Source organism: Lepidochelys kempii, chromosome 7, assembly GCF_965140265.1.
Source record: "Lepidochelys kempii isolate rLepKem1 chromosome 7, rLepKem1.hap2, whole genome shotgun sequence".
Classification (NCBI taxonomy): domain Eukaryota; kingdom Metazoa; phylum Chordata; order Testudines; family Cheloniidae; genus Lepidochelys; species Lepidochelys kempii.
In genome coordinates, this window is record NC_133262.1 from 103,533,465 (window position 1) to 103,557,577 (window position 24,113).

The 24,113-nt window shown below is 44.4% G+C and overlaps 1 protein-coding gene across 4 annotated transcripts in view; it reads left to right on the forward strand.

The window, feature by feature from the left end:
* ADAM12 (ADAM metallopeptidase domain 12) overlaps positions 1-24,113 on the forward strand; it is a 353,132-nt gene that overhangs the window by 37,948 nt on the left and 291,071 nt on the right. For all 4 annotated transcript variants that reach the window (XM_073354062.1, XM_073354060.1, XM_073354063.1 and 1 more), the window contains one exon: positions 8,440-8,573. In XM_073354062.1, coding sequence (XP_073210163.1) covers positions 8,440-8,573 — 134 coding nt within the window. The remainder of the gene's footprint in view (positions 1-8,439; positions 8,574-24,113) is intronic.

The following is a 24,113-nucleotide window of genomic DNA, read 5'->3' on the forward strand; positions in this document are numbered from 1 at the left end:
TTACAAGGAGCACAGGTTTGAAAAGGAAATTTTTTTTTTCCTTTGGGCTGCTGGTAAGCAGGTTTCCAAGTAGTTGGAGGTTTTTTGCTTTGATTTGGGCCCAGAGCAGAGACAAGGGAATTGTCTTTTTCTGTAGGCTGACAATCACTATCAGAGAATAGGTATTCTATTCCAGCACAGCAAAATTTTACAGCCAAGTTTTGTTTATTTCTAAACCTTGGGTGTAAGGTTAGTTAAAACAGAGAGGTTAGAATGACAAAATCCACGGCTCGACACAAGCTGGAATTAGCCAGATTTCAGGCTGCGGAAAGACAAAGGGAACATGAAAGACAGATAGAACTCATGCGGCTGAAGAAGGAGGAGAAGGAACAAGAAAGGGAGGCAGCGAGAGAGGCAGAACAACACCAAGCGGCTGCTCACAGGAGAGCTATGGAAGCAAGGGACAAAGAACTGGAGGAGAAGGAAAAAGAGAGGAAGTATGTGGCGGAGATGGAGAAGATAAAGGCTCAGCAGAATATCCCAACAAACCCTAGTAATCCTTCTCCAAGTACCACTTCCCATCCCAGAAAGTTCCCCACCTACAAGGCAGGCAATGATACTGAGGCCTTCCTAGAAAACTTCGAAAGGGCCTGCCTTGGGTACAACATCTCTACTGACCAATACATGGTAGAGCTGAGGCCGCAGCTCAGTGGACCCTTAGCTGAGGTGGCAGCTGAAATGCCTAAAGAACACATGAACAAGTATGAACTGTTTAAATCCAAGGCGAGAGTCAGAATGGGGATAACACCCGAGCAGTCTCGTCGGAGGTTCAGAGCCCTAAGGTGGAAACCAGACGTGTCATTTACCCGACATGCCTACCACATTGTGAAACATTGGGATGCCTGGATATCAGGAGCAAGTGTTGAATCTCCAGTAAATTTGCCCTTCCTAATGCAAATGGAACAATTCTTAGAGGGGGTTCCTGAGGAAATAGAAAGATACATCCTAGATGGGAAGCCCAAAACTGTAATCGAGGCAGGAGAGATTGGAGCCAGATGGGTGGAGGTGGCAGAGAAGAAGAAAACTGGTCGCAGTTGGAGTGGAGACCAGAAGGGACAACCCCAGACCACACCCTATTACCGGGGGCCGCCCAAAGCCCCACCTACCTCCCAAAGAACCCTCCAGACCCCTTATCGTCCCACCACCCCATTCTCCAGCAACCCACCTTGCCCCGGTGACCCGTCAGCTGGACGATGTTTTAAATGTAACGAGCTGGGGCATGTAAAGGCCAACTGCCCCAAGAACCCCAACAGATTACAGTTCATTGCACCAGAATCACACCAGAGGTCTGCAGGCCCAGATACCTCCCAGATACCCTGGGAGCGGAGGGAAACTGTGAGTGTGGGCGGGAAGAAGGTCACCGTGTGGAGGGACACCGGAGCACAAGTGTCAGCTATCCATGCTTCCTTAGTGGACCCCAATTTAATCAACCAAGAGATCCAAGTGACGATTCAACCCTTCAAGTCCAACTCTTTCGATTTGCCTACAGCCAAGTTGCCTGTCCAGTACAAGGGCTGGTCAGGAACGTGGACTTTTGCAGTCTATGATGATTATCCCACCGCTAACACCATGTCAAGGTTCCTCCCCCACTCTGAACTCTGGGGTACAGATGTGGGGACCTGCATGAAAGACCTCCTAAGCTTATCTTTACCAGCTTAGGTCAAAACTTCCCCAAGGTACAAAATATTCCACCCTTTGTCCTTGGATTGGCCGCTACCACCACCAAAGTAATACTGGTTACTGGGAAAGAGCTGTTTGGATGCGTCTTTCCCCCCAAAATACTTCCCAGAACTTTGCACCCCACTTCATGGACAAGGTTTGGTAAAAAGCCTCACCAATTTGCCTAGGTGACTACAGACCCAGACCCTTGGATCTTAAGAACAGTGAACAATCCTCCCAACACTGGCACCCCCCCTTTCCTGGGAAATGTTAGATAAAAAACCTCACCAATTTGCATAGGTGACCACAGACCCAAACCCTTGGATCTGAGAACAATGAAAAAACATTCAGTTTTCTTACAAGAAGACTTTTAATAGAAATAGAAGTAAATAGAAATAAAGAAATCCCCCTGTAAAATCAGGATGGTAGATACCTTACAGGGTAATTAGATTCAAAACATAGAGAACCCCTCTAGGCAAAACCTTAAGTTACAAAAAAGATACACAGACAGAAATAGTTATTCTATTCAGCACAGTTCTTTTCTCAGCCATTTAAAGAAATCATAATCTAACACATACCTAGCTAGATTACTTCCTAAAAGTTCTAAGACTCCATTCCTGGTCTATCCCCGGCAAAGACAGAATATAGACAGACACACAGACCCTTTGTTTCTCTCCCTCCTCCCAGCTTTTGAAAGTATCTTGTCTCCTCATTGGTCATTTTGGTCAGGTGCCAGCGAGGTTACCTTTAGCTTCTTAACCCTTTACAGATGAGAGGAGCTTTCCCCTGGCCAGGAGGGATTTCAAAGGGGTTTACCCTTCCCTTTATATTTATGACAAAGGGTGACTCTATTCTGAAAGGTGACTGTATAAAAATGGCTCCTCTTTACTAATCAGAACTTTTTCCCTTGTGTATTCAGGATCATATCTGCTCACTTCTGTGATTAAAATAACATTTTACTAGTTTCTTCACTTGTCAGCCCTGGAGAGCCAATAGGATAGGGATAACTGGAGACCAAGCCAGACATGTAGAGCAGGCTGGGCTGAGTTGTGAAGGACCATGAAGGTGAGGGCAAGAAATTTCAAATTTCTTCTCATGGTCAAGGGGAATCCAGTGAAGCAATTTAAACTGTGGGAGGAGTGACAAGGTGTAACTGATAGACAAGGACATGGTTTTGTTTGTAACATTTTGAAGTATTGGAGGAGAGTGAACTTGGTATCTGGGAGGCAAGAGAGAGAGAGGTTGCAGTAGTCAAGTGGGAGATGACATGGAGGGTGGACCAGTGTTTTACCTTTGAGTGTGGAAAGGAATATTGTGGAAAAAGTAGCAACAATATTCATGCATGTGTGAGACGAGGGAGAGGTCAAAGATGACGCTGTGTTTGTGAGCCTAAGAGACAAGGAGGATGGTGGTGACAGGGATTGGGAATAAAAGTAAGTTGCATTTTGGTCATATTGCGCATGCGCTGACAGTGGCTGTCTAAGGTAATACCTGTTAGAGAGGTGTGGCTCTGAGTGCAGAAGAACAGGACAGGCTCAGAGAGGTAGACTTTTATCTCTATGTTGACAGCTCACTGTAGTAGAAACCATGGGAGCAGGTGAAGTCTCCAAGGAGTAAGATGTAGAGTGGGGAAAAGGAAGAAGCAGGGAGAGAACCCTGTATTACTTTTATGGAGAAAGGAGAGGGAAGATGAGGAAAAGTTAGCAAAGGAAGCAGTAAAAGAGGTAAGAGAAGTAGAGAGAGAGAGAGAGAGAAAACAGTGAGGGGACTGGATTACAGAAGCAAAAGGAAAACAAGGTGTTCTAAAAGCATATGTGATCAACAGCACTTCAGTAGAATGTGAAAGAAGTAGAGGACTTGAGACTTAGCCCTGGTCCGCACTCCATAGTTAGGTGAACATAAGGCAGCTTATGTCGACCTAACTGTTTCGGTGTACACACCACAGCCTTGCTCCCGCCAGCGTAAGTGCCCTACTACACTGTTATAATAACTCTGCCTCCACAAGAGGCATAGGGCTTATGTTGGTATAGTTAGGGTGACGCAGTGTCCATGTAGACACTGTGTTACTTACATGGGTTGTTGGCTGTCATTCATATCAATTTCATGGCTCCCTGCTGGAGTCCTTACCAGGGCTCTATTACATCAATGCATACTACATTTGTGAATTTTTTCCACATTCTAATCACCTTGCTCAGATCTGTATGCGAAGGCTGGATTTGGCTGTGAAATGTTCTGGGATAACTTTATATGAATGATTCTATATAAAAATAACCTGTGTTGGAGTCTATAAAATACTATAGGCCTGATCTTCATGACCCATCCACCAGTTTAACTCCACTGATGTTGGGAGAGAAGAATACAGTCCTTTGTCTAGAACTGTTACAGGTTCTGGTTTTGTGTTGGCTGGATTAAGATCCGGAGTGTATTGTTTTCTACCTTTAGTGGAAATACCTTGCCTGATGCATCCTAGTACTTAGGCAACTTAGTCTTTTTCACAGCTGCCTCACATTGGTGGCTCATAAGCATCCTGTGATCAACCCATATACCCAAGTCTTTCTCCTCCTCTGTCACATAAATCCCCAGCTTACACCAAAAATTCTTGTTAGTCCCTAAGTGCATGACTTTGCAGTTCTAAATTTCATCCTGTTTCTATTACTCCAGTTTTCAAGGTCCTCCAGATCTTCTTGTATTTATTGCGGTCCTCCTCTGTATTGGCTATATATCCCAATTTTGTGTCATTCTCAAATTTTATTAGCAGAGTCTCACTTTTTATGCCAAGGTCACTAATGAAAATGTTAAATGAGACTGTTCCCAAGAAAGATCCCTTAGGAATTCCACTAGTAATCTCTCTCCAGCCGAACAGTTCACCTTTCAGTATGACCAGTTGTAGTCTCCCCTTTAACCAGTTCCTTATCCACCTTTCAGTTCTCCTATTAATCCCCATCTTCTCCAATTTAGCTAATAATTTCCCATGTGAAACTATATGAAATGACTCACTGAAATCCAGATAGATTAGATCTACTGCATTTCCTTTGTCTAAAAAAATCAGGTATCTTCTCAAAGAAGGAGAGATTAGGTCTGGTACAATCTACCTTTTATAAAACCATGTTGTTTTTTACCCATAATTACTGTTTACCTCTATGTCCTTAACTACTTTCCCTTTCAAAATTTGTTTCAAGACCTTGCATACAATTGAAGTCAAACTAACAAGCCTGTAGTTTTGTGGATCACCCTTTTTCCCTTTCTTAAAAATAGCAACCGTATTGGCAATTCTCCAGTCATAGGGTATAGTAATAAAAACCACAAGTTTATAGATTTATTAAAGATTCACCCTATTAAGCTTGCAATTTAATGTGCCAGTTCCTTTAATATTCTTGGCTGGAGATGATCTGGGCCCCCCGTTTTAGTCCCATTAAGCTGTTTGAGTTTCCACCTCTGATGTGGTAATTTCTACTTCCATATCCTCCTCGTTCCACTTAGCAACCCTGGTATCATCCCATGTTGAGCCATGCCTAGATTCTCTTTAATCTTCACCCCATCCTCTGTGTTTAGCAGTCTCCTGAGTCTCATTCCAGTACCTTAATCATAAAATCATTTTCCCGCACTTGAGTTAACTTCTGTTTTAACCTGACAACATGGCAGTAAAACCAGGCTCAATATGTGTGGGTTGAGAAGGCAATTAATAGATTAAGGAGAAAAGCAGGTAAATCCATAAAAACCAGACACGTCTCATGAAATTTTTTTTCTATTCAAGCTGGCTAATGACTTTTGTTACTCTTATACACAGATTCTCTAATTAGTCCACTCATGGTGAAATCAGCACCAAATGTTAATTGAGCTCAAATTGATTTAGTTGGTGGTGTTCCCGCTTTGAGCAGCGGATTGGACTAGATGACCTCCTGACGTCTCTTCCAGCCCTAATATTCTATGATTCTGTGATTCAAATACACATTGGGCCGCCTTTTCCCTTTAGGAGGAAAATCATGGCTCATTGCCTTTATTTCAGATACCCTGGAGGGAGCCCTCGCAGTGGAATCAGGGGGGTTCTACTGTGGAAGAATGTAGGCAGGATTCTGGGGTCCCATACTGGTGGGCCTCATTCTATGTGGTGAGGATTCCCTGGTGTTCATTACTATGGTGGAGGCTGAGGGAGGAGAACTGCTTCAGCCATCTAATGCTTCCTCCAATTAGCTCTGCTTCACCACCAGCATATCTGTCCAGTGTCCAGCTCAGCGACTCAGGCTGGACACTGATATGGGATTGCATGGCTGTGTCTGAGGGCGAAATAGGGTCCACCGTTCGAAGCTGTATTTCTGTGTTCCTTTTCCTTCTGTTCATTGACTCTAGACACCCTTTCTTTCAGGCTTCTTTTGACTGCTTGACTTCTGTTTGCATTCCCCCTTTTTAATTGGATTGTTATGGACTCTATTTTAATTTCTTTACTTATCTCTCCACCAGACACCCTACCATATATCTGTATCCCTTTATTCAGAATAGGCACCATAGCTCCTTTTCATATCCACACCTTTTCTCATCATATTAATACCTCCTCTCTCTCTATTTTCTTCATTATCCTTTTTTTGTCTCTCCAGGTCATACTTTAAAGCATTGCAGTCAAAGTCTCATTTTAACTCTTTCTCTTTTTAGCCTGCAGCCTACTTAACTTTTATTTCCTGGAGTGTTTACATTTTTTGTCAGTTATACACTGCTGTACCACTGAGCAATGAGTGGGTATGTAGATTTGTAGTGAAAGCATTGCATTGACAGGTGTACTCTGTTTTGTACAATATTTCAAGAATAGGAACTACTTGTGAGGGACAAAGGTAGCTGTTTCTCTTCCTTCACCTGTATGCAGCTGTGTAAAGGATAGACCAAATTTTAGAGACTTTGCAAAGTACAGAGAAATGATACTGCAGCTAGAGGTGCTCCATATCCTAAAGAGGGGGCATGGCTGGATGGTGTGAGGCAGGAGTGTAATAAGAACCTTGACTTTCTTCCCTCCCCCCCACCCATGCCACTTGGGAACCATCCCATCCTATATAAATTAAGATTTATTTTTAACACCAATCCAGAGCCTGTGACAGGGATTTTTAGAGCTGTTCTCTTTGACAAGCATAATACCATTAGTATTTTTGGATAGAAAAATGCCCAGTAAATTATGTTACATGCAGATGGCTTTTTTTATTTTTTGACACTGTAATATGAACCTAAGTAATCTGACTGTGTAGGTAGAGCATTAACTCAGTTAGGGCTTATGTTCTCTCTCTCTGATATTTTCTTCACTGATGTGCATCCTGGACATGTAGGGATTCTAAATACTTTGTAACTTGCTTGCGTGTCTAGATAGAGGAGTTTGAGACCGCTAAGATAAGTGAGTATTAAGGCTTTTGGTGAACAAATTTCATATTAACTTGTTAAGTGGAGCACAACTGCAGATTTCCACATGGAGAAGGATAACATGGGGTAGATTAAAAGGTATTTGGGGAATAATAAAAAGTCTAGGATTAAAATTGCTAAACCCTTTATGCACAATAAACTTGGAGGCTTCAGTAACGTAAAACTGTATCATTATGTCTGTGCAATGACTCAAATGCTCAAACTATGAGGACCAACTGACTCAGCCAAAGAAATGGAAAGAACATAAGAGGAAATCTGTGATCATCATCTATCTTTTAGGAACTAATACTATGTAACAAGCATAGTAGGAAGCTTAAATTACCCAAGAGAAATCGGGGATCTGGTTACACAGAAGAGAAACCCTATCTACATTTTTATGTACACGGTAGGTCTGATCATGCGAACATGCAGCTGAAGGGCAATGATCCATCTCCCTGTTAACTTCTTACCTTGAATATGGAATAATAATCCTGATAAAATCTGAGCTATACTAGCTCATCCTCTTTCACGTCCCTCTTTAAGGCTCCCCTTAGCCATGAGGTCTGCAGAACCCAATTTGTTGATTGTGGCTAGACAGACCAGCTATTTCACTTGCCCTTCTTTCCTTCTCCTACCCCAAATTTAAAGACACAAAAAATAAGTACAATATAAGTAACTAACAAAACAGGGTCAATTCTTTACCAGGTTCATTGCTCCTCATGTTGTATCTCCATGTCCTGCCCTTTGTCTGTGTCTTTAGACTGTAAGCCTTTTAGGGAAGGGATTGTCTCTTTTCTGTGTTTGTACGACATCCAGCACAACAGGGCCTCAAAACTGATCAGGAGCTTTGAACGCTACCGTAATACAAATATTTACTATACTACCTCTGTGTCATATTAAATAGAGGCTACTGTTATTAATTAATACTCTACTTTGCAGTATGGAGTAGGGGTGCAAATATTATGGTATGGCACCAGGGCTACACATCTCGTTTTAAGATTGGGGGGGTATTCAACTGCTCACAAGCTACTGTTGCTCTTGTTCTGCTACCTCGAGCCACTGAGTCCTCCTTTTCACTCTCCCATCCAGCCTCTATTTTCATTGCATTTTTTACAGAAGTGCAAAGTTTGCTGAAAAGTAGAAATAGCCTTAACAGCCAGAGGGTTCTGTCTCCTGTTCTCTTAGAATTCTATGAGGATTTTGCCATTGATTTCAATGGAAGGAAGCATCTGCCTGTTATGTTTTCATATTTCATTCTTCCTTGAACTTACTGTGTTTTGAAATATTCTGCCAAGTCACCTTAATAAGGATTATGTTGTCAGATCCTATTTCCTACTAACACAAAACTTTTTTTTCCTATCCCAGGAGAGAATGTGGCCAGTAAATTGGAATCCTCCAGGCAACAGATGTCAAAGACCCAGTCAGAACATTATGAGATAATAATTCCCTACACTTTGAATGGAGAACAATGGAAACCAATAAATGGCACTGATTCAAAGGTTAGTTTTCATTTTTCTAACTATTATAGGACAACATTGTGCAATGACTGAAAGACTTTACATGAAATCAAATGACTATATACGTCACCAATAAAATGTCTGCCAGCTAGACATGATTATTTGCCTGATTTGAATGAAATCTTTAAAAAAAAAAAAAAAAAGTGAGATCTTTGAGTGGTTAAAATGAACATTTGCCTCAATTCAAAGTGACATTTTATTTTTGATAGAAAAAAGTTAAATTTCAAGAAACCTCTCTCAGAATACTGTGGCTAACATTAATTGCTTGAAATCTATTGACAAGTTTTGACAAACATTTGTGGGTTTTTTGTTCTTCAGATAGGAATCTGGGAAAGAAAGCACAGGGATAACTTTGGAAGGGAAGGAGTTTGAAAGGTCGCTTAGGGAAATGGAAGATTTTAGGAAGGTTAGGGAAGATTTTTTTGTAAAAGGCAAGACTGGGCTTAGTAAAAAGTCAGTGTATGCAACTGACTATATGCTACTTTTACGCACCCGCTCCCTTACAAATCCTGAGACCATTTACCCCTGGAGTAACTTAGAACATATATGTAGCTACTCTGTGACAAGGACTGCTCCCTGTTGCTTACCGTAATGTTGCTTGTTAGAGCTAGCTCAAGACATTGCGTATCGCCCATAGAGAAATTTCCACCTAGTCATGCTGCTCAAGGAGCAGCTAAGGGAAGGAATTCTGACCTGAGTCACAGTTGCTCCCTGCTTTCCTGCCTTGCTTCAGGGGGGAAATCTGCAACTGGCTATAACCAGTTAGAGTGCTTCCCCCTTAGTGGTGGCTTAGATCTGGTGGTCAGCACTGTAGAGGAAGGTGGAGCCAAGCAACTACCCATTCCCAGCCCCACCCAATTTCACTCCCCTACATGGTGGAGGAGGACCAGCCCCACTGAGCTTTCTCTCCCCTCTCATGCACATATTGGTGATGTTGGACTACACAAAGGAGTAAGAGGACATTTTTATGCTCCCTTAGTCTTCTGCATGAGCATATAGATCAAGTGCCCAGCTTGCTCCCTAACTTTTATATGCAAATTTTTGTTTTGTTCCAGTTCACTTTTTGAATTATTCCAAAAGTCATGTATGAAAAAAATGTGTAAAATTAAACAGAAGCTTAGCACACAAAAAAAGCAGAGTTGTCTTGTAATTTAAAAACCTTTTACAGCGAAATGGTATTAAATTACCTTAAGAGTTCTCCTTTTGAGGGATACTGCTTTTGAGTTGTGCTAACTAGCAATTGACAGAAGTGGCTGTGAAGAGATTTTAAAGCAATGGACTAGACTTCTTTTAAAAAAAATTCATATTTAAATTTTGCTTCCTTTTTTTTACCCCCTAAATTGGAAAGAAAGAATAGTCGTATCGTTTTTGAATTTGAATGTCTGTTCTGACAAGACTGATGATGTTGTGAATCTATAAAAACATGTGAAATATTATGAGAGAGAACTGGGATGGCTTTGTCCTAAATGTATGTGCAAGTCTATTTTTAGAACATTTAATTGGAAGCAGATGTTCTCCTTGTAGAATACTTTAGGCTGCTGTAGTTTTCTGAAAGGGTTACAATTGAGTACCTTTTATGTAAGTAATGATAATGATTTATATCATTAATTTGTTTCCCAGATTTGCTTGCAGTTTAAGATGAACATTAGAAAAGATTTGTGGTTTGGTAGACAGATCCATTTGCTGTGTCAGCACTTCTTAAAAATATTTCTCTTCCATGGAAACTGTTATAAATTAAATACATAAGTGCAGATCAAGCTGTGGGAAGAACAACAATGTTATGCTGGTTGAGGGAGAAAAATTATGAAGAGCTTTTCATGTTATTGATCAAAAGCAGGAAAGTTAAACAATGTGTTGGAAGTTAAATAAGATCCTTTGTTCTTTACTTCTTTTGAAAGTGTGCCACCATTTTTGTTTTGTTTTACTGTATATGCTAAGTGAGAGGTAACCAGGGGAGTTACACTGTTGTAGAAAATATAGAAAGGTAAACAATTCAGTCATTGCGTGTGTGTAATGCTGATGTATTAGTTACTTGGGTACGTACTTCAAAATAGATAATTACACTCCACTCTATTCACCCAGGCAGTAATCTACTTTGATCTCAAAAACTTTAAGGTAGGTTGATCCTGCTTATCACTTGTATGGGAGACCATTGAATTAAACACACAGAATTGTGTTGGTCATTCAGTAGATCACAGTAGCTCTGCCCTCTCAAGGAAGATTCTCTTCTCAATTATTCCAGTGCTTGGTGGAGCTACGCCTGATTTACATTGGAGTATCTGAGATCAGAATCTGGTCCTGAATTAATACTGAAGCAGTGTCTCATGCAAGGGTCCACCCATGCAGAATAACCAGCAGAAGTGGGGCAATAGTGCCCAGTCTTGCTTAACTGAAATCAGTTACTCTGTCATTGACGGTAGTAGGATTGGGACTCAAACTCTCAGCAACCAAAATTGTTAACTTTCTTAATTGCAGCCTATTTTTTATAAACATAACTGACGCATGAACTTTCAAGGATACTTAACAATATGGGAAGTTCAGGGAGAAATTACCAGCCATTTTCAAGCAAGAGGGGATTAAAATAAGTGGTAGGGGAAAAAACAAAAATTTCAAATCAGGATAATTTGAAATGACCTATAATTCAGAATTAGTCCAGTGATTTTTTTTTTCAAACTGTGCAGAAACAAAGAAGAATCTTTATAGTGGAAGTTGGAACATTACTATGGAAACGGTACTGCTTCTCTGTAAAATATGTGTGTATGTATATATATTAAACATACATATCCACACCCACAAGCTAACTTATCACTTTATATTTAAAAAAATAACCTAGGCATCTTTAACATAAGTTATAGAGAGACGTATATCTGTGATTGTGAATATACAACTCTATATTTGTGATTGTTAGAGAGCCCCAATGTTGTTTGCAGTATTGTTGTAGCTGTGTTGATCCCAAGATATTAGAGAGACAAGGTGGGTGAGGTAATATCTTTTATTGGACCAACTTCTGAAGTTAGTCCAATAAAAGATATTACCTCACCCACTTTGTGTCTCTAAAGATTCACAAGGCATTTTTGGTAAGAGTAGAGTTGTCAGCCCCAGTGTTCTGACTAACCTCCAGTTTGGGTGTTTAATTATGCCCAACTAAATTCCTTTCTTAGTTTTAAGTAGATATAGTATTTAATTTCTTGTGCTGCCCTAGGACCCAGTCCTGCAAACACTTTACTCCCAGGAGTAGTGTCTACTATTGTGAGTAATCCAGTTGTCTTCAGTGGAACTACTTATGAGTAAGGTTATTCATGTGTGTGCTTGCAGAATCAGGCTCCTAAACAGTTGTGTGGCATTGCTGTGTGCTTTTAAGCAGCTGCCACATTACACTGAGATATGGCTGCTTTTTAGTGTTTAGTGAAATTATTCCTAAATATGTGTGTATTAAAGAAGGTGCTGATAGTGGTATTATATTGTAAGGCTGAATTCCAGCTTCCGTTCGAACTCCCCGTTTTTACTTGTTCATAACTTTCCCTAACAAATCCATTTTAGTGCTGACATTTTCCATGCTTGGTCTCAACCCAAGGTGTTAGCAAAATCATTTCAGGCGCTTTTGTTATTCAAGTGAAGAAAAAAATACTCTTTCCCCAGTTGCTCCAGGCTGAATTTTTTCTTCAAATCCGTTTTGAGACTTAAAAATCAAGCCAATTTTGATGAAAGTTGGGCCAATAACTTTATAGTGCACAGTAGGACTTTTAAAATAAGAATGTTAAGGGACCATCTGCTTGGCCTCAACCTTCAGTCCTATACCTGGGGTAATAACACTCTACCGGTTAAGTATGTAGGCCAGATCACTCAATCACTCAAGGAATTGAGAAAGTCAGGTAATTATGCCTGAGTTAAAAATGGCTCTAATTGGAGCTGGGGCCGGGGCCAGAGCAAGGGTCAGGAGCCTGCCGAGCCTATCATTACCACAGGGGAGAGAATTGCCAGGCCATCGTCAGGCTAGTTTACTAGCTCTGCTGCTGAAGCAAGTGGATCATGTAAATCTCCAAAGCCAGTAAGGTGCAAGTGGGTGGTGGGAAGGAAAAAGCCCTAACTAGTGGGAACAGAATGAATGTAAAGAAGGCAAAGTGCATGAACAGGTAGTATTGTGAGTGGTTCTTCATGGTTTTGTTTGTATGGGTGGTCCACATCAGGATGTGCATACACCGGGCTTCTGGATCAGAGATTTTTTTTTTTTTTTTTTTTTGGTCAGCAGTGTCCTGGGTCTACACCTGTGCCCAATGCATCCTCCGACTCTGGAATGAGGGTATAGAGCAGTGGTTCTCAACCTGCGGCCCATGGGTCGCTTACAGCCCAATCAGTACACAGCTGCTGCCCATGTGACAATCTCAGGGCTCTTCAAGTAGTATTGGATGTGGCCTACACAATGGTAAATAGGTTGAGAACCACTGGTATAGAGGGAGGAGTGGACCCCTCCCTCTGCAGCTCAAGACAGAGTATTGTGGTGTCTGCGAGTTAGCTACACGGCTTACTTTGCTTTATTCTTTTATTTACTAGTATTCCTTTTTGTTTAGTTTTATTGCTTTTTGTTTTTTAGCAGAAGCTTGTGCTTTTAGGAGCTTTCCCCCCTCCCCACCCCTTTTCTGTGCCGTCAGGTCCTCCTTGCCCTTGGTCCCTGTTTTGTTTGCAGCCTTTCCGGCACAGGTTATGCCAAAATCCCTGGGTTTAACAGCGGGTCTTCTTCCCTTAGTGACAGGCATTCCAGCTGCCTTGGAGAGCCCCACATCCCATCTAAGTTCCAGTTTCAAGAGCAGATTTACAAAGCTGAGGGAATATAGATTCAAGCCACTTCTTATGGAATGTTCCCTAAGACCTGCTGGGTCCATCACCACCTAACTCTCTGGTATATTGGCCTCAGCCACTCATAGTACTCCAATGATTTCTCCAGCCCTGGTAAGCAGAGGCCATGGGGCAGCTTCAGACACTTCAAAGTCTCCTAAAAGGAAAAGACCCAATTTCCTAGAGGGAGACTCTAAAAGAAGGGAAAAAACCCACCTCTATGGCCAGGGAACAAGGAGACCTTGCATCCTGGTGCCTAGTGCTGAGATACCAGTACTTGCAAAAAAGATGTCTGCCATGCTTCACACTGAAAAGTCTTCTGGCAAGCAGGACTGCATGGCACTGTTGTTGGTGCCAGGATCAGAGCCCTGCAAGCACAAGGACTTCAAGCGCTCCTCAGAGAAATTACCTTTGACCCAGGCTTTGGTACCATCTTCCTTGGGTCCTGGTCACAAAGAGTATAAGAGAAGATTCTTCTCTACCATCTCTGGTTCTGCTTGATGTTTTCCTGAACATTGTTCAACATGAAATTATAGCAAGTTACATATGGCACAATGATCTTGCCAATTCCAACACCAAACCTCTGTGAGGCCAGTAGGACCACCCAGAAAGAGGTCCAAATTCCTAGTAAGGGGACCTCATCTACAGTCACCTCCCAGTCAATGATGATTTTGACCTGTTGGTTGGGGGTTATGAATCTGGATCTCATGCTGCACACAACCACCGTCCTTCCACCCTATGGAAATAGTTTCTCCCATTTCCTACCTACCTGAGAGCTCATTACTTCAGACAGATGGATCCTAGAAGGGATATTCCATCCAATTCAGCTGCATACCCCCTCCTTCCCTCCCTCTGTTCCTATTTAGGGACCCTTCTCACAAGGGTCTCCTAAGGCAGAGGGTAAATCTTTCCTGCTTCTGGAAGTAATTGAAGCCATTCTCCCCAACCCGATCAGAAAAGGGTTCTGCTTCTGGTACTTCTTGGATCCCAAAATAAAAGGAAGCTGGAGACCTCAGCACTCTGAATACCTTTATCCTTGCCAAAGTTACCATCCTGAACCTTTATGTAACACTAATTCCATCTTTAGATCCGGGCTACTGGTTCGCCCAGTCCTCCAGGGTGCATACTTTCATATAGCTATGCACCCATCTCATTGGCATGGATCATTACCAGTATCTTCCCTTTGGCCTTTTGACCGCCCCAAGAATGTTCACAAAGGTCCTTGTGGTCATTGCAGTACATAGATTCATAGATACTAAGGTCAGAAGGGACCATTATGATCATCAAGTCTGACCTCCTGCACAACGCAGGCCACAGAATCTTACCCACCCACTCATGCGAAAAACCTCTCACCTATGTCTGAGCTACTGAAGTCCTCAAATCATGGTTCAAAGACTTCAAGGTACAGAGAATCCTCCAGCAAGTGACCTGTGCCCCATGCTACAGAGGAAGGTGAAAAACCTCCAGGGCCTCTTCCAATCTGCCCTGGAGGAAAATTCCTCCCTGACCCCAAATATGGCTATCAGCTAAATCCTGAGCATATGGGCAAGATTCACCAGCCAGATACTACAGAAAATTCTTTCCTGGGTAACTCAGATTCCATCCTATCACAGGCCATTAGGCCTATTTACCATGAATATTTAAAGATCAATTTAATTACCAAAATCATGTTATCCCATCTTTCCGTATCTGAATAACTGGCTGCTCAAGAGTTGTTCCTTTCTCGAGGTGCAGTCAGGTACCAACCAGGCCCTAACCCTCTTCCATTCCCTGGACCTTCGTCTCAATGTGGAAAAGTCTATACCCGGACATCTGTAAAATACGTAGACTTAATCAGAACCATTCTGGACAGCTCAACTGACAGAGTGTATTTGCCCGTAGACAAGTTCACCACAATATCTAGCCTCATTTCCAGGCTACAACAGAACCCACAAACCACAGAAAGGGCTTGTCTTCAACTACTGGACCCCATGGCAGCCTGTACATTCATAACAGCCCATGCAAGACTGCATTCTCTGTGTCCTGAAATCTGGATCAGGTCTGTTTACACTCATAACAAGCACAAACTTTTCAAATGTGTGACTATACCTCAAGGTTCTTGAATGCCTGAACTGGTGGAAGGAGCCTTGCAAGATTTTTGTGCCCTCCCCCACCAGAGGTGTCTTTCTGCTGGATTAGGGTGTCCACCTCTAGGACTTCACAGCTCAGTGCAAATGGACTCCCCAGGAGTCATCCCTCCATATCAATTTTCTCAAACTCAGGGCAGTCCGCTACGCTTGTCAACACTTCCTACATAACGTCAGGGCCACTCGTCAAAGTGATGTTGGACAACAGAGCAGCCGTGTACTATATAAATTACCAAGGAAGAGCAAGATCCCAGTCCTTATGTGCAGAGTCAGAAAGCTATGGAACTGGTGCATATCCCACCATATAGAAATCTCAGCCTTTTATCTGCTGCGTCTGCAAAACATCATAGCCGACTCCCTGAGCAGACGTTTCCTTTAGGACCATCGAGGGAACTTAGCAATTGGGGTTTTTCAGGAGATTTGTCAATCCCAGGGTCTTCCAGAGAGAGAGCTCTTCGCAGCATTGTCCAACATGAAGTGCCGATGTTTCTGGTTGAGGGGAGGGCGTGATTACCACTCAATGGGGACATGTCTTCCTAACCCTTGGCCTCACATTCTGCCATACACTTATCCTCCGACACCATTTCTCCTCCAGGTTCTGAACAAATTAAAACAAGAGAGAGCAGAAACCATCCTTTATAGTGCTCTCATGGCTGAGGCAGGTACGGTTCCTGGATCTGTTTTTCCTCTCTCTCCAACTGCCTTTTCTCATTCCTTGGGCAGCGGATCTTCTTACCCAGGAATTGGGCACCATAATCCACCTCAACTTCTCTTTGCTGCATCCCGAGACCTGGCTCCTTGATGGATGGTAGGCATAGAATGAAACTGTGTTCTTGAGCTACAGAGTCCTGCTTAATAGCAGAAAATGCACCAAGAGGAAAAGTACTCCAAAAGTGGAAGTGTTTCCATGCCTTGTGGGCTCTTCGGTCCATGTCTCCTTCTGACTCTCTCCTTACGAGCATACTCAATTAGCTGCTAAATTTTAAAAACACCAGGGTTGTCACTGAACTCTGTTAATTCAATTTTCAGACACATTACCACTGGTAGATTCCTTAAGGGTTAGTCTAATCTTTCCTCATCTACTCCCCCTTGAGACGTTAGTGCCTTAAGAAAACCCTTATTCAAACCTATGTGAAGCTGTTCATTTCTTCATGTATCCTTCAAAACTTTGTTTCTTGTAGCCATAATCTCATCCAGAATGGTTGGAGAACTAGGGGTGCTTATGGCTGACCCACTGTACATGATAGTCTACCACAGGGGTTGACAACCTGTGGCACGCGTGCCCATTTTTACTGGCACGCTGCTGCCAGCCGGGGTCCCGGCTGCCGGCCCCACTCAGCCCGCTGCCTGCCTGGGTGAACGGAACCCCAGGCAGGCAGCGGGCTGAGCGGGGCCAGCGGCCAGGACCCTGGCTGTCAGGAGCTGGTGGACGGAACTCCAGACCGGCAGTGGGCTGAGCCGCTCAGCCTGCCACCGGTCTGGGGTTCTGTCCACTGGCCCTGCTCAGCCCTCGGACGGTCTGGAGTTCCAGCCGCTGGCCCCTTGCTAGCTGGGGTCCCAGCCATCGGCTCTGCTCAGCCCACTGTCGGCCTGGGTGAACGGAACCCCTGGCCAGCAGCAGGGTGAGTGGGGCCGGTGGCTGGGATCACGGCTGGCAGGAGTCGGCGGAACCCCAGACCAGCAGTGGGTGAGCCACTGCTGGTCTAGGATTCTGTCCGCCACCCAGCTCAGCCCACTGACGGTCTGGGGTTCTGGCTACCGGCTCCTTGCCAGCTGGGGTCCTGGCCATCGGCCCCACTCAGCTTGCTGCCGGCCTGGGATACCAGCCGCCAGCCCTGCTATCCTCGCTGCTGGTCTGGGGTTCCAGTCGCCCAGCCCCCTGCCAGCTAGGGTCCAGGCCTCCAGCTCTGCTCAGCCCTCCTGCCAGCTTGGGGTACTGGCAGCCAGCCCAGGGTTCTGCTCCCAGCCTGGGCCCAGCCCTCTGCAGCCCTTATCAAAAAATTACACTACAATTAGCTTAAAAACTTGAAAACTTAAAAACTTTATATATTATGGTAATTGTTAAAAAATGTATATTGTTAATAAATACATAGGTTTGATGAAACAAAGTAGTTGTACTTACGTGCCTGTGCTTAATTTGTGTTTTCGATGATTTACCTTCTAAAAAAATCTCATGTCTCGCACCCCCAGAAAGGGCATCTTGCACCCCCATGGGGTACATGCACCCCAGGTTAAAAACCACTGCACTAAACTGATAAGATCAGCATTTTAATTTAATTTTAAATGAAGCTTCTTAAACATTTTAAAAACCTTGTTTACTTTACGTACAACAATAGTTTAGTTATATAATATAGACTTATAGAGCAAGACCTTCTAAAAACAATAAAATGTATTACCAGCACATGAAACCTTAAATTAGAGTGAATAAATGAAGAATCGGCCCACCACTTCTGAAAGGTTGCCGACCCCTGGTCTACCACGATCAAGTGACTTTACATCCCCATTCTCATTTCTACCTAAGGGCTCATCGGAATTCCACATCAATCAGGATATTCAGCTGTCAGTATTTTACCTCAAGCCTCACTCTTTGAAAGAGAAAGCCAGTCTTGATATTCTGGATGTAAGAAGGGCTCTTGCCATCTATCTTGATAGGACTAAACCCTTCAGGGCTTCTCCTTTGCAGAAAGAATGAAGAGGTGACGGAGTTCCACATGCAGACTATCATAATGGGTTTCAGGATGCATTTTGACATGCTGCTAAGCTTCTGCAGCTCACCACCCAGCTAAGGTTGACTGCCCATTCCGCTAAGGCCCAATCCACCTCCATAGCCCGACTTAAGAACATACCCATCACAGACATTTTCAGGGCTGCCACCTAGCCATCTGTTCACACATTTTCCCAGCACTATGCTATCATGCCTGCTTCCGGAGAGGATGCAGTCTTTTGTGATCCTATCTACACTGAATGCATCTCCCCAGCACCTTCCTCTGTATTGAGGAACTGCTTGAGAGACTCCTGGCATGGAGTATCTGTAGGGACAATAACTCAAAGAAGCAGTTTTTCTTACATGTACAGTAACTGGAGTTCTTCAAGATGTTTTGTCCTATGGGTGCTCAACCACCCGCTCTCCTTCCCCTCTGATCCAGAGTCCTTGCCTCTGGACTTTGTGTTTGAGAAGGAACTGGAGCGGCAGTGCGTCTGCCCCTTCCCATATACCTGCATACCAACATGAAAATGTATAGGGCATAGGTGCGGATCTGTGGACCGTGCTGACAAAAAGCTGAGTTCATGAGACCATGATCATGCAGACCTTGAGCCTCGATAGGGACAAAACATCTTGAATTCCAGTTACTGTACAGATCAGTAACTTCTTGCACATCCTACAGTACTACACCACAGAGGTGCACACGGAAGCGCATGTGGCTAATGCTTCTGGCTGTGGACAAAACACAAATGGGAGGGTGTGAAAAAAGGCATAGCCAGGCCAAAATACCAGCTATCTTCACACTGCCATAGTATGTGCAAATCACCATCCAGAACAGAGATGAAAGAACATGTGCCCTGCAACACATTAGGCTGTCCCAATATAGAATCTTACCCTCTGCTGACAGGATTTCTGTTAGTAAACAGACACCTGCTGATGCTCCTGGCTTTTTGTCATTTGGCCAGAATTTGGTTCAGTTCTTAAAGCACTTCGGGATCCTTGGAGATGAAAGGCATTTTAAGTGTGCGTATGAACACATGAAATAGTCCCCATGTCTTACTAAATGAGTATATACCTTGGGTATATACTCTTAAAAAATGTGGGCTACTTTCCCCCCCAATTTTGTGGCATAGCACGTGAGGCATTCAAATGCTGGTTTTCCCTTTCTCATTCTTTATGGCATTCATAAGGCACCCCACTGGCATTTTGGGGAAATAGGCACATGTGAAGACTGCAACAGGATCAAGATTTACAAATGTATTTAGGTGCCTAGTGGGATTTATACAACTGCCTAAGTAGGCTGGGTTCCTAATTCCCATTGGTGTCAGAATGGAAGGCAATGGGAGTTAAGTGCTTGGCCTGCTTAGCTGTTTTTGTAAATCTCACTATGTGCCTATTTAAATCTTTTTGTACCCAGATACCACTGTAAATCTGCCCCCTAGTCTTTAGAGGTGGAATATTAGACTATTCCAAATGGTTTTTTTCCCTGGTGTCCTCCTTGGAGAAAAGTTCCTCCTTCCTGTAGTGTTTTTGTATGGTCCCATGGCACCTTTCTGTTAACTTTTCACACTCAAGCTTTCTTTGACCTGAGCCTTTCAACTGTCAGTGCCTGTTTTCCTGTCAAGTGGCTGTGGTTTGTCTTTATTACGGGTAATCAGCCTAAGCCTCACTGCTGTGTTTCAAGAAGCTCTGATATATTTACATAATCTGTCAACATAGGGCGCATCCATGGATGAAGAGAAAATAGTTTGTAAGGCTATAATTTGGGACACACACAAAGGATAAGAGAGAAATTTGTCCCTGGTTTCTTATTAAATGGTGTGAGTGGTCATAAATAGCTAGACACACATAACAAGCTTCCACAGACTATGGGCCTAATTCTGCCTGCTTTAGGCACATTGAGTATTACTGTTTTGAGTAGTGCCAGCGATTTCAGTGAACAAAAGGAACTACTTGAGAAGTAAGGTGTTCCTTTAGTGTGCATAAGGATGGGAAAATTGGACTCACAGTTAGGAGGAAGCTCAGGTGGAGTTTCTGTTCTCTCTATGGTGTGTGGAGGGCTTAGCTCTGCAGCATAGCAGGCAGAGGTGAGACCCACCAAACACACACAGATCCTGAAATCTGCAGGAAGATCCTTTGGCTCTTGGAATCCAGGCAGAAGGCATGGTCATTTGTGTGGATCCCCACTGCCTCCACACAGCTTCTTACAGGGACAAATATGGTTCTAAGGGTATGTCTACACTACGGAATAAGGTCGAATTTATAGAAGTCGGTTTTTTAGAAATCGGTTTTATATATTCGAGTGTGTGTGTCCCCACAGAAAATGCTCTAAGTGCATTAAGTGCATTAACTCGGCAGAGTGCTTCCACAGTACCGAGGCTAGAGTTGACTTCCGGAGCGTTGCATTGTGGATAACTATCCCACAGTTCCCGCAGTCTCTGCTGCCCATTGGAATTCTGGGTTGAGATCCCAATGCCTGATGGGGCTAAAACATTGTCGTGGGTGGTTCTGGGTACATATCGTCAGGCCCCCGTTTCCTCCCTCCCTCCGTGAAAGCAAGGGCAGACAATCGTTTCGCGCCTTTTTTCCTGAGTTACCTGTGCAGATGCCATACCACGGCAAGCGTGGAGCCCGCTCAGGTAACCGTCACCCTATGTCTCCTGGGTGCTGGCAGACGCGGTACGGCTTTGCTACACAGTAGCAGCAACCCCTTGCCTTGTGGCAGCAGACGGTACAGTACGACTGGTAGCCGTCATCGTCATGTCCGAGGTGCTCCTGGCCATGTCGGCTGGGAGCGCCTGGACAGACATGGGCGCAGGGACTAAATTTGGAGTGACTTGACCAGGTCATTCTCTTTAGTCCTGCAGTCAGTCCTATTGAACTGTCTTACGGTGAGCAGGCAGGCGATACGGATTGCTAGCAGTCGTACTGTACCATCTTCTGCCAGGCAGGCAAGAGATGAGGATGGCTAGCAGTCGTACTGTACCATCTTCTGCCGAGCAGCCATGAGATGTGGATGGCATGCAGTCCTTCTGCACCGTCTGCTGCCAGCCAAAGATGTAAAAGATAGATGGAGTGGATCAAAACAAGAAATAGACCAGATTTGTTTTGTACTCATTTGCCTCCTCCCCTGTCTAGGGGACTCATTCCTCTAGGTCACACTGCAGTCACTCACAGAGAAGGTGCAGTGAGGTAAATCTAGCCATGTATCAATCAGAGGCCAGGCTAACCTCCTTGTTCCAATAAGAACAATAACTTAGGTGCACCATTTCTTATTGGAACCCTCCGTGAAGTCCTGCCTGAAATACTCCTTGATGTAAAGCCACCCCCTTTGTTGATTTTAGCTCCCTGAAGCCAACCCTGTAAGCCGTGTTGTCAGTCGCCCCTCCCTCCATCAGAGCAACGGCAGACAATCATTCCGTGCCTTTTTTCTATGCGGACGCCATACCAAGGCAAGCATGGAGGCCGCTCAGCTCACTTTGGCAATTAGGAGCACATTAAACACCACACGCATTATCCAGCAGTATATGCAGCACCATAACCTGGCAAAGTGATACCGGGCGAGGAGGCGACGTCAGCGCGGTCACGTGAGTGATCAGGACATGGACACAGATTTCTCTGAAAGCATGGGCCCTGCCAATGCATGCATCATGGTGCTAATGGGGCAGGTTCATGCTGTTGAACGCCGATTCTGGGCTCGGGAAACAAGCACAGACTGGTGGGACCACATAGTGTTGCAGGTCTGGGACGATTCCGAGTGGCTGCGAAACTTTTGCATGCGTAAGGGCACTTTCATGGAACTTTGTGGCTTGCTTTCCCTGCCCTGAGGCGCATGAATACCAAGATGAGAGCAGCTCTCACAGTTGAGAAGCGAGTGGTGATAGCCCTGTGGAAGCTTGCAACGCCAGACAGCTACCGGTCAGTTGGGAATCAATTTGGAGTGGGCAAATCTACTGTGGGGGCTGCTGTGATGCAAGTAGCCCACGCAATCAAAGATCTGCTGATATCAAGGGTAGTGACCCTGGGAAATGTGCAGGTCATAGTGGATGGCTTTGCTGCAATGGGATTCCCTAACTGTGGTGGGGCCATAGACGGAACCCATATCCCTATCTTGGCACCGGAGCACCAAGTTGCCGAGTACATAAACCGCAAGGGGTACTTTTCGATAGTGCTGCAAGCTCTGGTGGATCACAAGGGACGTTTCACCAACATCAATGTGGGATGGCCGGGAAAGGTACATGACGCTCTCATCTTCAGGAACTCTGGTCTGTTTCAAAAGCTGCAGGCAGGGACTTTATTCCCAGACCAGAAAATAACTGTTGGGGATGTTGAAATGCCTATATGTATCCTTGGGGACCCAGCCTACCCCTTAATGCCATGGCTCATGAAGCCGTACACAGGCAGCCTGGACAGTAGTCAGGAGCTGTTCAACTACAGGCTGAGCAAGTGCAGAATGGTGGTAGAATGTGCATTTGGATGTTTAAAGGCGCGCTGGCGCAGTTTACTGACTCGCTTAGACCTCAGCGAAACCAATATTCCCACTGTTATTACTGCTTGCTGTATGCTCCACAATATCTGTGAGAGTAAGGGGGAGACGTTTATGGCGGGGTGGGAGGTTGAGGCAAATCGCCTGGCTGCTGGTTACGCGCAGCCAGACACCAGGGCAGTTAGAAGAGCACAGGAGGGCGCGGTACGCATCAGAGAAGCTTTGAAAACCAGTTTCATGACTGGCCAGGCTACGGTGTGAAAGTTCTGTTTGTTTCTCCTTGATGAAACCCCCCGCCCCTTGGTTCACTCTACTTCCCTGTAAGCTAACCACCCGCCCCTCCTCCCTTCAGTCACCGCTTGCAGAGGCAATAAAGTCATTGTTGCTTCACATTTATGCATTCTTTATTCATTCATCACACAAATAGGGGGATGAATAGGGAATAGGAGGGGTGGTGGAGGAGGGAAGGAAAATGCCACACAGCACTTTAAGCACAGCACTTTAAAAGTTTACAACTTTAAAATTTATTGAATGCCAGCCTTCTTTTTTTTGGGCAATCCTCTGTGGTGGAGTGGCTGGTTGGCCGGAGGCCCCCCACTGCGTTCTTGGGAGTCTGGGTGTGGAGGCTATGGAACTTGGGGAGGAGGGCAGTTGGTTACACAGGGGCTGTAGTGGCAGTCTGTGCTCCAGCTGCCTTTGCTGCAGCTCAACCATGCACTGGAGCATACTGGTTTGGTCCTCCAGCAGCCTCAGCATTGAATCCTGCCTCCTCTCATCACGCTGCCACCACATTTGAGCTTCAGCCCGCCACTTAATCTCTTCAGCCCGCCACTTACTCTCTTCAGCCCACCACCTCTCCTCCCGGTCATTTTGTGCTTTTCTGCACTCTGACATTATTTGCCTCCACGCATTCGTCTGTGCTCTGTCAGTGTGGGAGGACAGCATGAGCTCGGAGAACATTTCATCGCGAGTGCGTTATTTTTTCTTTCTAAGCTTCACTAGCCTCTGGGAAGGAGAAGATCCTGTGATCATTGAAACACATGCAGCTGGTGGAGGAAAAAAAAAGTGACGGTATTTAAAAAGACACATTTTATAAAACAGTGGCTACACTCTTTCAGGGTAAACCTTGCTGTTAACATTACATACATAGCACATGTGCTTTCGTTACAAGGTCGCATTTTGCCTCCCCCCACCGCGTGGCTACCCCCTCAACCTTCCCCCCTCCCTGTGGCTAACAGCGGAGAACATTTCTGTTTAGCCACAGGCAAACAGCCCAGTAGGAATGGGCTCCTCTAAGTGTCCCCTGAAGAAATACACTCTATTTCAACCAGGTGACCATGAATTATATCTCACTCTCCTGAGGATAACACAGA